The following is a 12,807-nucleotide window of genomic DNA, read 5'->3' on the forward strand; positions in this document are numbered from 1 at the left end:
CTATGCTGCTAACCTTGGTTCACCAGTAGTGATCCATTGGTTGTTCCCACTGTACCAGACTTGGTTTAATGGTCCAGATGTAGTTATAATTCCCTTTTACAAACTGAAGAGCAAAATGAAGTTAGAGCTGTTGCAGTGATTAGTACCTGGGAGCGATCTGTTCGCATAGAGCAGCTCACCATGTATTTCATACAACTGTCACCCCACCATCACCATAAAGAAAGATTTGTGGTAGTCTGGTAGAAATTGACCAGTCTTTCTGGTGAGCCACTATGCAGGCAGGGCTCAGCATCATGCCTCCTCGTTGGTGGAACTGAAAGCTGCCTCCGTAGGGCAGACAGCCATATGACACAAACTAGCCCTTAGCCACAATTTCTCCACCGGGAGTGTTCCTTCTATACCTCTTCTGCCAGGCTATGCCTGCCCATTTTTCTGTTGCTGCTGCTTTGCAACTTTCTTTCTTTCTACAGGCTTTGGCCTGCCCTGTCAGGGCTGCCTGTTGCAGCCAAGAGGTTTGGGGCAAATGACTGAAAAGCCCAAAGTAGCCCACGTAGTGGTTTCAGGTAGCAAGAAGGGCATGAAGTCTACTGGGTCAGGAGAATATGAGAACAGATGCTCAGAGAGGCAATTGCCTTGGTTGATTTTTCTGGTATTAGCTGCCATCCTGCAGTTAGGCTGCTTAAATTCCCACTGACTTCAATACAATCTAAGCAGTCTAACTAGGTACAGGAATGTAGCTATGGTGCTCACAGTAAACAGATGCTGATATGGTTGTGACTTACTATTGTGACTCACACAGCTTGAGCATTTATAATGTAAGATAACACAGTTGGAAGGTACAGCAAATTTAAGAAAGCAAAAAAAAATTTTTTCTCATCACTGAGTATTTATTATATATAACAAATACATGAAAAAGAAAAAACTATATTGTGTGATATAAATAGTTTATTTACATTACAGAAAAAACATCAAGACAATGTATACTATTTCAAATATATCCATACATAATCAAATATAGCTGTAGTACATGTTTTTCATTGGTGTAGATTACCACAAATGCAAGGCAACATGTGTAGATCTTTTGTCTATAATACTGTATTTTGTAAGTCCAAGCTCTCTGCAGTTTACTTTTGCCATTGTGGAAACATGCGCTCTTTTAAATTAACCTGGTTGATGCTCTTGTTGTGTTGTCTGAACTGTAGTGCCCTGTGTTTTGCTTCTGCCTGTGAATTCTGTTGCTCCTGGGACATTTCCTGAAAGCAATAGGGAGAAGAAGAAAGAGCATGAAATTTGCTTTGCTAAATGACAGCGGAGGTAACATAAGGATCGCAGGCCACTGAAGGGCAGCTGTCAGCTACGGCTGTCTGTACAACTCATCATTCCCTGGCTGCACAGCTCTAGAGCGTAGTAAAGAAAGGCAACCCTGAGTGCACTCTGGAAGCCTGATTTTTATCTGGAAGCCTGGAAAAGCCAAACCATTTCCCTTAGGAGACAGCTTGGATGCAATAAGGGTTATTCCCATGCCCTGCTGTAAATATCCACCACAATCGATAAAGGAAGGTGCAGAAAATCACGGGCTTTCAAATACTTCCCCAAATCTCTAGCCAGGAAGGCATGATCCTTTCCCAGCTACCAACTTAGAAATATATTATTCTATTTGTGGAAACATGGATGTAACACAAACACAAATACAAATGAATGTTTTTCAACTCTGCAGATGGACTATCCTTCCTTACTCCTTGTGGGATAAAACACGGGTTGCAGTACATAAGTATTATTTTTGCCAAACAAGCACAAATATTAAATATTCCAAGTAAATAAACAGATATGATTTTAGAAGATTACATTTGGATCCTATCTTTTGTGTGTGGATTGTTGCTCATAGAAGAGGGCTTTTCTGCCTCCATCTTCCTTCTGAAGCCCTCTAGCCCTTTTCAGACATTATGGTATGTTGGGATTTTGCCATGGACATTGTCTCAGTTCTTTGTATGGGGCTTGCGTCTCTATGTGAATGTCTCTATGTATTGGCTTCGGGGTGGTGTCACAGATTGTTTGTCTGCTCCTCACATGTTGCCTTTAATTCAAACTGAGAGGTTCTCCCTCTCTCTCTTCATAAGAGATGGTTAGTCTATTTATTGTTTTCTTAGCCTACATTTAGTTAGTAATAAATATCAAACTCTTGTTTCTCAGTTAAAGTTGGCTTCCTGTTTAATTACTTATCCTCTGTAAGTAATTGCTCCGCAAACAGATGTGTTTCTGTAAATAATTGTGCCTGTGTTCATTTTAAAAGTGAATGCAGACCTTTCAAATGCAGATAGGAGCTGCACTGCTGTATCTGTGTTCAACATTGATGTGTGTATAACTACACCTGTGTACAAATATACCCATATTTTCAACACTTATACAATGCTTATATGCGTCTTGAAGGTAACACTTGCATAGGCCTTCTGTGTCCCCAGAAAAGTTGCTTATGTGGCTTGGGAGATCTTCTGGAATGTCTTGTGATGTGGGGTGGGGATTGAGAAAAAGCAGGGATCCTCTCTTGTATTAGGAGAAGTGCCTTTTGCACATGGCACAGCATCTTCAGATCCCAGGCATTCCAGTTTATTACCTATTATTCATGAATAGTGAATGACAACACACTAGAAGAAATAACTACAGGATGGCCTCAATATCCATGGATTTGTTATCCACGGCTTCGCATATCCGTGATTAGGTGAAAGTCATCTGACTTTGGCATATGCTAAAAAAAGGGTGGGGGAAAAATTGACCTTATGTATTCATGGGTTGGGGGTGGCTGGAAATTACTGTAGAGGTCATTTCTGGCCACCGTTTTGTGTTTCAGAGCCTCAAAATGGCTCCATTAAAAAAAAGAAAGTAAAAAACCCAGTCATTTTCAGCTGATTTGGGGCCATTTCAGGGCACAGTGCAATTCAGGGGGAGCAGCTAAGTATGGTAGGTGGCTCCCCCTGCGTTTCCTCCACAAAATCATGGTTTTTTTAATGTTTTCCCCCGACTGGGAACCTAACTCCAATTCCCCATCACCACAGTGCCTTGATATTTGCAGTTTCCATACCCACCGTTGTACCAATGAACGGAACCTCTGCAAATTTCAAGGTCCTCCTGTATTTCCTAAACTGACATTGGGTAACATACATGTAGATCTTCTCTTTTTTTTAGTAAACATCTAGGCTTCCTTTCAGCTAAGCTGGTTGTCAAGGCAGCTTATACAAATATAGATTTATTTATTTTAAATATTTATATACCACCTCCCACTTAGTCTGCTAAGTGTCTTGCACAATAAAAACATAGATCTATTTTAAACATTTGTATACCACTTCCCACTTAAAGTCTACAATCTGACCTCCAACAATAAAAATCATATTAAGGGCAGAATCACATAAAAAAACTATACACCAGTGCAATGGGGTTATACTGAGAGCACGCCTCAGTACACCTCAGCATGTCATGATGTTGGTGAAGGACATCCTGATATGCTCTCAGTGCATCCCTTTACAGGCACTGAACATGTGTAGAACAGCAATTCAGACAAACAGCCCCCCACAAAACAATAAAGGAATGTGCTGAGAGCGCATCGGGATGTCCTCTGCCATCACACCTGGCATGTTCTTGGTGCCACCTCATCCTTATTGTGTGTGTTGGTGGCGACTCATCTGAACCAGCCTAATAAGAATAACAGAGCAGTGGTAAAAACTGTAGAAAGAGTTAAAAAACAATGGTGGACATTCTGACAATGGTCACCTTTGCACATAACGCCAAAGCAGAGGCGAAGGGGGCAGAGGTTCCATTTCATGGTCTCCTGAATGCTTGAAACAGTGGTTCCATTACAAGAGTGACCCGAGGATTCCCTCCCCAAACCATAATTTGAGCAGTTTCACTGCTCCAACCTGATATTCTGCCGCCGCTGTAACCTTGGTGGCATTTGCCAGAATCACAGAGAGGTTTCAGATCAGCCCAGAAACGTGCCAGCTCAGGATGCCTACCATGCTTCTTGTTGGCTGCCTCTCCAAACACTTGCCCCTGCTCTCTCCACACTCATCCAGCCATTGCCCGGCAACAGGGACACTGTGTTGCCGCATCCCAAGATTCAAAGCAAGCAGCAGGGGAAAGCTGTATTGAGGATGCCTGCTTCCCACTGTGCCTCAGCCCCCCCCCATTGCCTTTGGCAATCTGCAGAACAAGGAGATGGGATGACAAAATGGGCACTTTGTGGAGAGGTCTCCACAAATCAATACATACTTGCACAGGCACTTAGAGGCCCAATGGCACCATTAGCTGGGCAACACAGCTGTTTTCCAACAAAGATAACGCTTGCCGGGGGCGGGGGGGGGGGGGGCGGAAAGACAGCCCCTGGAATTCTTGAGTGGCTCTACTCTATTTTTTGTACAAATTAGTAGGGGAAGGGGCCCCCAGCCCCTTCCCCTTGGGTGCAAGCACACACTCTGTGGCATTACTCATGAGAAGAACCATCTCGGGGTATATTGGGCTGGATTGCTATTAATGTGTGATGATGTCCCTTATCCCAAGGACTGCTCTTTCATGAGAGCAGCAGGCCATAGAGACAAATATGCAGGCCGGAGGGCTTTCACCACAAAGCCCTGCCCCATTGCTAGATCTACGCAAGCCCCAGGGATGGGTACCACACCAATATATTTCCAGGTTATGGTGTCTGGTGGACAGCAGGAGTGAAAGTGCTCACTCTGGAAGTCTGGTCATCCCTTATCACATATGCACGTTGATTTTTGCCCAGTACAGCCATCCAGGTTGTCAGGGATCACTGCAAATAGCTGCTCTCCTCATCCTCAATTTTCCAAGGTGGCCAATTTGCATACACCACAACACTGGTCCCAGCCCAGGAATTTTGAATGTGAAGCAGGAGCCATCACCCATCTTTCCAGACTGAGCCCACAGGGAAATGGCTGGACACATGGAGTGCTCCAGACTCCTTAGAAGTCTGTAGGCGTTGAGTGTAGAAGGGAAGGCAAGGAGTATGAGTTCTGTACCGGGGGGGGCACATCAACGGGGGCCCTCTATCATTGGATGCCCTAGCTTATATGGGCACAGCCCTATGGAGACCCGAAGCTTATTTAAGCCTCTGGTCCTCCCCAGTGGACTGGCCCTCCCATGAGAGGGCTAATCCCTGGCCAGCAAGCTGACATAGGGGCAAGAGTGTGTTGGGGGTTCCTGAACCGCTTTGACTGGGTCTGCCACCACAAGAGCTTCTTTTGTCACAGAGGACCAGTCCCCAGGATCCTTTGCCTGCCCTCATACACATATTCCCTCCTAGGAAGTCATCACGCTCATTTCCCAGAGTAACAGAAGAATAGTGCCCCTCTTCACCCCCGCCCCCACCCCACCATCGTTACCAGTGACTGCGCTTGTGTGAGATTGTCTTTGCGAGGCGGTGAAAGTGTTGTGAGGAAAAGGGTTTAAATGCCATTTAAAGGGTTTAAATACCCTTTCCCTGCCAAGTGGTGGTGGTGGGGAGGTCCATGCCCAAAAGGCATGATCGTGATGGGCACACCCCCTTGAAGATTGTGGCCAATGGCTGTCACTCTGCTGACGTGCTGACACCGTGCTAGCAATCTAGCGATGAGAGCACTATGGAGCGTGCTAGGATGTGGCCTTGGCGGACCAGGGAGAGAGAGGGGCTCCTCTGCCCTGAAACTGGAGGTTGCCCAGTTCAGGTAGGAAGATGGTCTGTGGGACAATTCCCGGTTTCAGGATTTAACCTTAGGTTCGTCGACCTGCAGTTTGGTGTTATGTACTACAGCAGCCAAAAGTTCAGGTTATATATATAAGCTATTGGATGTAACTCTTGTAAATGTTTATAACAATAAAGTTTAAAAACAAGAAGTTCTGGAAGAGGTAGCACATGTGAAAACAGGCATTTGTTTTCTGCACTGTTCCCTGCACCACATGTCCTACACTAACTTCACTGTAGAGGTAGCACCTATGTAAAACCATGCCATTTCCTCTGCACATAAACTGTTAACTTGCTTTATGGCCTGGAGCTGACAAACCTGGAGTCACCTGGAAGATTGCTTGAACAACATGATGTAGTGCCATTTTTCTGTCGAGCGGTTACTTTCCCATCTCCGTCCTTTTATGTACACTGTATTTTTGGCTGTTTGAATTATCTTCATGTTCCCTGAAACCCACTTTAATATAATGCATTGCCTTTTTGCAGAGGAGGATCTACTCTTGAGGGTAGAGTTGATGAACTCAACTTGGACGGCAAGCATCTCCAAGCTTCTGCAGACATTTTTCTATTATGCCTTTAGGCCGAGAAAGGATTTATGAATTATTTTGTGCCTCTTTTCGGCCTGAATGTCACACTTGTCCTCTAAGCATAGCGGGATGTGGATGCTGAGATATATCGGACCTTTTTACTGTCTATAGGAATGTGATACATTTTCCCCCTCATCTTTTTTGGAAAGGGATTTATTTTTAAGGCATCTGATTTACTAGAGTATTTGCAGGAAGGTTGAATCAGTTTCACCTTGTGATGTCTGTGCAAAAGCCTGGAGAAGATGTGATGTAGAAGCCAAATGCTGGAACTTTTCTACCAAATACTGAAAGATGGTAGAACAAATGAAGCTGCCTTATCAAAGACCTGGCAGACCACAACACATGCCTTGGCTTGTGGGGTCGCAAGCTGTATGGATGCCATTTAATGCAAAAATAAGGATGCCACAACAGTCTCAAGAACTAGGGAGGTGGGAACAGAACTGAAACGCTCTATTACTACTCCTTGGTTTCCTTTCAAAAGCCGACAGTCCTTTACCTACTAAATAATATCACCATCTCACATTCTACACCCCATGCTTAGGGTAATTTCAGATCCACTGGTCCATCTAGTCTTCCACACAGGAAGAGTTCCTTCTCCTGCTCCCTCACACAGGAAGCAGGCACAGGATCTTGCAAGTCTGGCATTGCTGGGTGCCACGACATAGGAAGCTGCCTTACGTTGAGTCAGACCACTGGTCCACCTAGCTCAGTATTGTCTATGCTGACTGGCAGCACCTCTCCAAGGATTTTAGGCAAAAGTCTTTCCCAGCCCTGACCTAGAGATGCCAGGGGTTTATTTAACACATTTATATACCACCCACTACCAGAGTGTCAAGGCAGTTTACAACAAGAAGGATTCAACCTGGGACCTTCTGCATACAAGCAGATGCTTTACTACTGCACTACAGCCCCAGCTCCATATCAGGTAGTATCTAACCAGGCTAGCAGTGGTTCACTATGGTCTCCGGCAGAGGCCTTTTGCAAGCCCTTCTGCCTGAGATCCTTTAACTAGATATGCCAGGGACTGAACCTGCCTGCTTTCGTATGGGAATAAGAGTGAAAAGAGCATGCTGCCCCTTTCATTTTGAAACAGAACACATGTAAGGATGCCATTCAAGTGTCAGCAAGCTCCATACTAGTATTTACAAAGCATATATAATTAGAGGGAGATGGTATGTTTTTTTTAAAAAAAGCATAAATAATTAGAGGGAGGGGAGCATATGTTTCCTTGTTTTGTGCCCCCCCCCGTGTGTCTGTAAATACTCCTTGCTTGCCTCTGATCTGCAGAAAGCACCATGGCGCCAGCATAGCCATTTATTTAATTAACTGATGGCCTATGTACTCTCAGCTGGAAGGAAGCGCCAATGGACTCAGTGGAGCTTACTTCTGAGTAAATATGCCCAGGATGCAGGCAGGCGATTATAAGCCTGCTCATTTTCAAAGGATGAGTGCAGGCTATAAATGAATCCAATATTACATTCAAAGGGGGTCCCAGCTTTACTGAAAGCTCTAGGCTGACATCCACACTAGCACTAGGGCAACAGTGTGGACATCCAGACGAAGGCTGTGCTGTCATGCAAGGGGGCTGGTGGGAGGGATAATTTCCATCTCTCTCTTTTTCCCTCTGAAGCCCACTATGTCTCCTGGAAATATGTCCCGGATGATCATGCAGCCCTCAGTGTGACAAAATACTCTTCTGGATCCTGTCCCACTGTTTGGAGAACAGAGTAGCCCCCGAGGATACTGACCATTCCCAAGCTATCTGAAGTAGTGGCTTCCAGACCTTCTACCTTCTGGAAACAGTGGCCCACATAGATCACAGTGTTACACCAGCATTTAGCTGTGCATGTTGCAAACAATTGTCAGTTGTGCTCCGGAAGTGCCAGGGCACAGCTTTAAGCATTTGCACTCCTGAGCTCTTGTGCAAGACCACTGCTCTTCTTCAGACACTTGCAGCAGTGTGGGTTGATCAGAAACACCAGTGTAAGGCTGTGTAACGTGTGGGCCAGTTTCCAGTTCTGCTGAAGAACCTCTGTGTGTCTGCCATGAGCACTATTGCATGCCTGAGCACTGTAGGAGATTCTGGAACATGTGGTAAGAGGCAGCCATGCTGGGCCTTGAGCTACATTGTTGGCCCGCATGAAATAAGAGCACACTCTATAGCAGGCCTGCTCAACTTAGGCCACCCAGCTGTTTGTGGACTACAATTTCCATAATCTCCAGCCACAGTGGCCAATAGCCAGGGATTATGGGAGTTGTAGGCCAACATCTGCAGGAGGGCCGAAGTTGAGTGCCCTGCTCTGTGGCATACTCCACATCCCTGTGGCTGCACACTGCAGGGGAAGATAGTAATGGTGGGCAAGCTGCCTTCTAGGAAAGCTTGTCTGCTATTGCTGACCACCTTATTTGAAGAGCCCCTGATAAGCTTTCCAGGATTCCCCTGAATAAAGTCTGAAACCACTGATCTGAAGGAAAGCATAGCTATTAGCCCTTGGCAGAGGAACAAGTCCATAATGTAGAAGTGGGCAAGAATAATCAGGGATGGGGCCATAACCCAGTGGTAAGAGAATCTGCTTAGCATGCCAAAGGTCCCATGTTCGATCCCTGCCAAATCCAGATAGGGCTGAGAAAAATTCCTGCCAGAAACCCTGGAGAGCCATGGCCAGTCAGAGTAAACAATTCTGAGCTAGATGGACAAATGGCCTGGCGCAGTATTTCCTATGAAGGGATGTGCACAAAATGCTTCGTGCACGTCCCAGGGGGCTGGGAGTGGTACTTCTAAAAGGAGGTAGGCAGGTCCTACCTGCTCCTCCGGTGAGCCGCCACCACCCCATCGTGGCACTATTATGCTTAAAACCTAACTTAAAAGCAGCCGCAGCCACGCTGCTGTCCACTTTAAAATGCCGTGCCGATGGGTAGCCCTCCCAGCAGCCTTTGCACGGCGTTGGCACACAAATGGCATCAGCGCATGCACTGCAATGGGATGGCAGGGGGCGGCAGCAGCTCACCAGAGCAGCAGGCAAGATCGGTTCGCCTCCTTCTATAGATACCCCTCGCCCCACACCAAAATGTTTCAGTTGCAGGAGCCCGAATCGTTTTGGTGCCTCTCCCAAGACAACACAATTCCTGTGTTCCTACCCCAGCTTTAAGGAGTAATGCTTTTCACTGATCTCTGTGTGGTTTATGGTGGTTATATTGCTGATTGGATGAGATAAGAGAGAGCAAGTTAGTATAGACATGAAGTGCCTGGCCACGTCTTCTGTAGGTAAGAGCACCTTTCCTTCCTCTATTGCAAAAGAGGACTGACACCGTTACTGACCTTGTAATGCAGAGGACTACGACACAGATGATAGCAATCTGGATAGTTCCAATCACTGCTGCTATTAAAACGTACTGAAATCGTACAGGGCCAGGAACGACATATAAAACGCTGTAGTCTTTCTTTTCACAGTGTTGTCCAGTGTAGCCTGCGTCACACCTAGGATGGAAAAACACATGTTTACTCCTCGGCTTGCAATGTTTATTCCCACTGTGCAGGAGGTACAAACCAGGCCCCAAAGGAGAGATGTGGTAGCACAATTGGACAAGAATATTATATTGCAGCTACTCTGTATATCTTTTTGAGACTGTCTGCTTATAGCTCCAGAATCTGAGACATAAGGGATTTGTATGTGTAGTTTAACATTGTCACCTCTATGGAAGCAGCAGACTGCAACCCCAAAGTGTCCTAAGCTGAACGTTTGTGGAAAATATCTCCTTGAAGAAGTTTAGTTTGTTCTAGACAACTGTGACCAGTCTGAAGTTGACACCAAATAGAAAAAATGAGATCTTTTTATAGGGCTAGTTTATTTTGTTTTAATGCACACAAACACTTAAATGATGCAGAACTCTTCATCAGGCTCAATTCTCAGTAGTACAGAAAGCAAAGAAAATGTTTTCTTCACTTTGAATAGATAGCAACCTAATCACAAAAAACCTTTAGCTTTTTGACTGTATCCAGTACTCTTGACCTGCAAGAGGTTACACAACCTTGCAATGACCGACATTTAAATTTTATTTCTATTTCTATGCCACCATTCATCCTAAGACCCCAGGGCAGTTAACAAGACAAAACAATACAATTCTATTTATATGCATGGGTCCTTCACATTCTCCCTGCTTCCATTCTTCAGTTGTAGTTCAAGTGGGTGAACAATGGACAGAGTGAAGGGTACTACCATGTCTTTCCAGGTCATAAGCAGTGAAGTATTGGCTGTCAACCTTAGTGAGTCATGTGTTTAAACATAGGTCTGCCCCAGATGAGAGGGGAATCTGTATTATTAGTAGCAACAGAGGTATGTGGCTGAGGAATGCAGAAGCCTCCTGCCTGCCTGAGGCTTACCTCCTCACAATCTGTACTTACTGGTAGTGTAGTCAGCTGGGAGAAATGCATTTGGAGAGAGGGGCTATGGGGAAGTAAACATCAAGTTGGAGGAGGGCTCTGTACTCCTCACCTATCATGAAGCCGCCCTGAGCCATTTTTGGAAGGGCGGTATATAAATAAAATAAAATAAAATAAAAATAAAAATAAAATAAAATCATCCCTTTTTGCTAATAAAGTCAGTGGTGAACTTTATGGGTAGTGCAAAATGATGATTGCAATGGACAGGGTGCTTGTCAAAAGAGACAAGCACCCGGCTGGCTGGCTGCTTTAGTGCCTTAGTGAGGTCCAACTCTTGATTACTAAATGCATTACAAACATTAAAAATAACATGTAAGACCATTGTTGAAGAGGCTCTCCAAAAAGTAACTTCTAAGGAGTTTCTGAGGCTATTCTCATGCACAGGAAAAACCAGGCTAACAAAGCCAAGCCTGGTCTTGCCCATGCATGAGAACCGCTGGGCTCAGACCAGTCCTGGTGACACCTATTTGGCAAACCCACCAAACTAGCCACCCTCCTAAACAGGGTTAAGAGAGAGAGAGAGAGAGAGAGAGAGAGAGAGAGAGAGAGAGAGAGAACTCTCTTAAACCTGTTTTTCAGATCATCTCTCAGCCCCAGCTGCCTGCAGCTGGGGCTGGGATACTGCTGGCAGAGGCGTAACTAGGGAAAACGGCGCCCAGGGCAAGCACTGAAATGGTGCCCCCCCGCCCCCCCCCACATACTACATTATAGGTTTTTCCTCACAAGCGCCCGCTGCCGCCGCCAATTCTCGGGCGGTGCGGAAGGGACCTCTCGTGGGGGAGGGGGCGCCGACGCGCTCCCTTGACTGCTGCAGCGCTGCTGCACTGAGCAGGAAACATTTGTATTAACAAATTTTTTAAAAAAAAATTAAAAAAATTTTTTTGTCATGGCGGCGCCCCCCACGTGACCAGAAAAGATGATGCCCGGGGCAAGTGCCCCCCCTGCCCCCCCTATAGTTACGCCTCTGACTGCTGGGCTCCCAGCTGGCACTGAAGGAATCCCCATAATGCCCCACACACTCTCATGGGGCCTTATGGGGAGCAGGGAGATGCTCCCAGCCCTCTGACTGTCCACGCTGAACTGGATCTCCAGCACAGACTCTTCATGAGGATCGTCTGTGTGGGAGGTAAGCTTTTGAAGGCTTCCTCCCCTTGCCCCTTTTGAGCCCTTCCTCTGATTGTGAGAAAGGGCTCTCTGAAAGCCACTCTGCCCCTTACATTTCTTACCTATGCAATCAGTCCTGACTTCCCCAGATACCTGCTACCGAAGGGGTAGATCATATCTATATATTTATTTCTCCTGGTTGTACCCATCGCTAATCCCATGCATGGCAGATCTCGCGAGAGCAACTGCCTGGGGGATAGCAATGGGGACGGGGAGACAATGGTGGAGGCGGTGGGCCAGGCTGGCCAGCCGCCAGGAGCAAGAGGCTGCCAAGAGCAGGAGGTGGCAGTGGGCCGGCCTGGCCCGGCCACCAAGAAGAGCCAGCAGTGGCCCCCAGGAACAGGAGGTGGCGAGTCAGCCTGGCCCAGCCACCAAGAGAAGGAGCCGGCGGCGGCCCCCGGGAACAGGAAGTGGCGAGTCAGCCTGGCCCGGTCACCAAGATGAGGAGGAGGTGGTGGGTCGGCTTGGCCCAGGCACCAAGAGAAGGAGCCGGCAGCAGACCAGCCTGGTCTGGCTGCCGAGAGCAGGAGGCTGGCTGCTGGGAATTGACAGGTGGGCGTGAGGAGGTAGCGGGCTGGCTGGCCCACCAGCCAGAAAGCGCTAGGCATTGGATGGAGGAAAAGTGGGCTGGGCGTGTGGTGGGGAGAGAAGCAGGCAGGGGGGCGCAGGCCCAGCTAGTATTTATTTAATACCCTTGAACACATGAAACTGCCTTATAGTGAGTCTGACCATTGCTCTAATGAGCTCAACTGACTGGCAGCGGCCCTCTAGGGTTTCAGGCAGATATCTTTCCTAGCCCTCCGAGGAGATAGGAGGGACTGAACCTGGGGCCTTCTACGTGCAAAGCATGTGCTCTAACGCTGAACTACAATCCTTATACCCTGCCCTTC

At 46.7% G+C, this 12,807-nt stretch overlaps 1 protein-coding gene across 4 annotated transcripts in view; it reads right to left on the reverse strand.

The window, feature by feature from the left end:
• Nucleotides 1-862: 862 nt before the first annotated feature.
• TMEFF2 (transmembrane protein with EGF like and two follistatin like domains 2) overlaps nucleotides 863-12,807 on the reverse strand; it is a 274,058-nt gene continuing 262,113 nt past the window's right edge. For all 4 annotated transcript variants that reach the window (XM_053283721.1, XM_053283719.1, XM_053283718.1 and 1 more), the window contains 2 exons: nucleotides 9,632-9,790; nucleotides 863-1,253 (listed from right to left, as the gene is read on the reverse strand). In XM_053283721.1, the coding sequence (XP_053139696.1) occupies nucleotides 1,157-1,253; nucleotides 9,632-9,790 (256 nt within the window). In that variant the 3' untranslated portion in view covers nucleotides 863-1,156. The remainder of the gene's footprint in view (nucleotides 1,254-9,631; nucleotides 9,791-12,807) is intronic.

This window comes from Hemicordylus capensis, chromosome 1, assembly GCF_027244095.1.
Source record: "Hemicordylus capensis ecotype Gifberg chromosome 1, rHemCap1.1.pri, whole genome shotgun sequence".
NCBI classification, from domain to species: Eukaryota; Metazoa; Chordata; class Lepidosauria; order Squamata; family Cordylidae; genus Hemicordylus; species Hemicordylus capensis.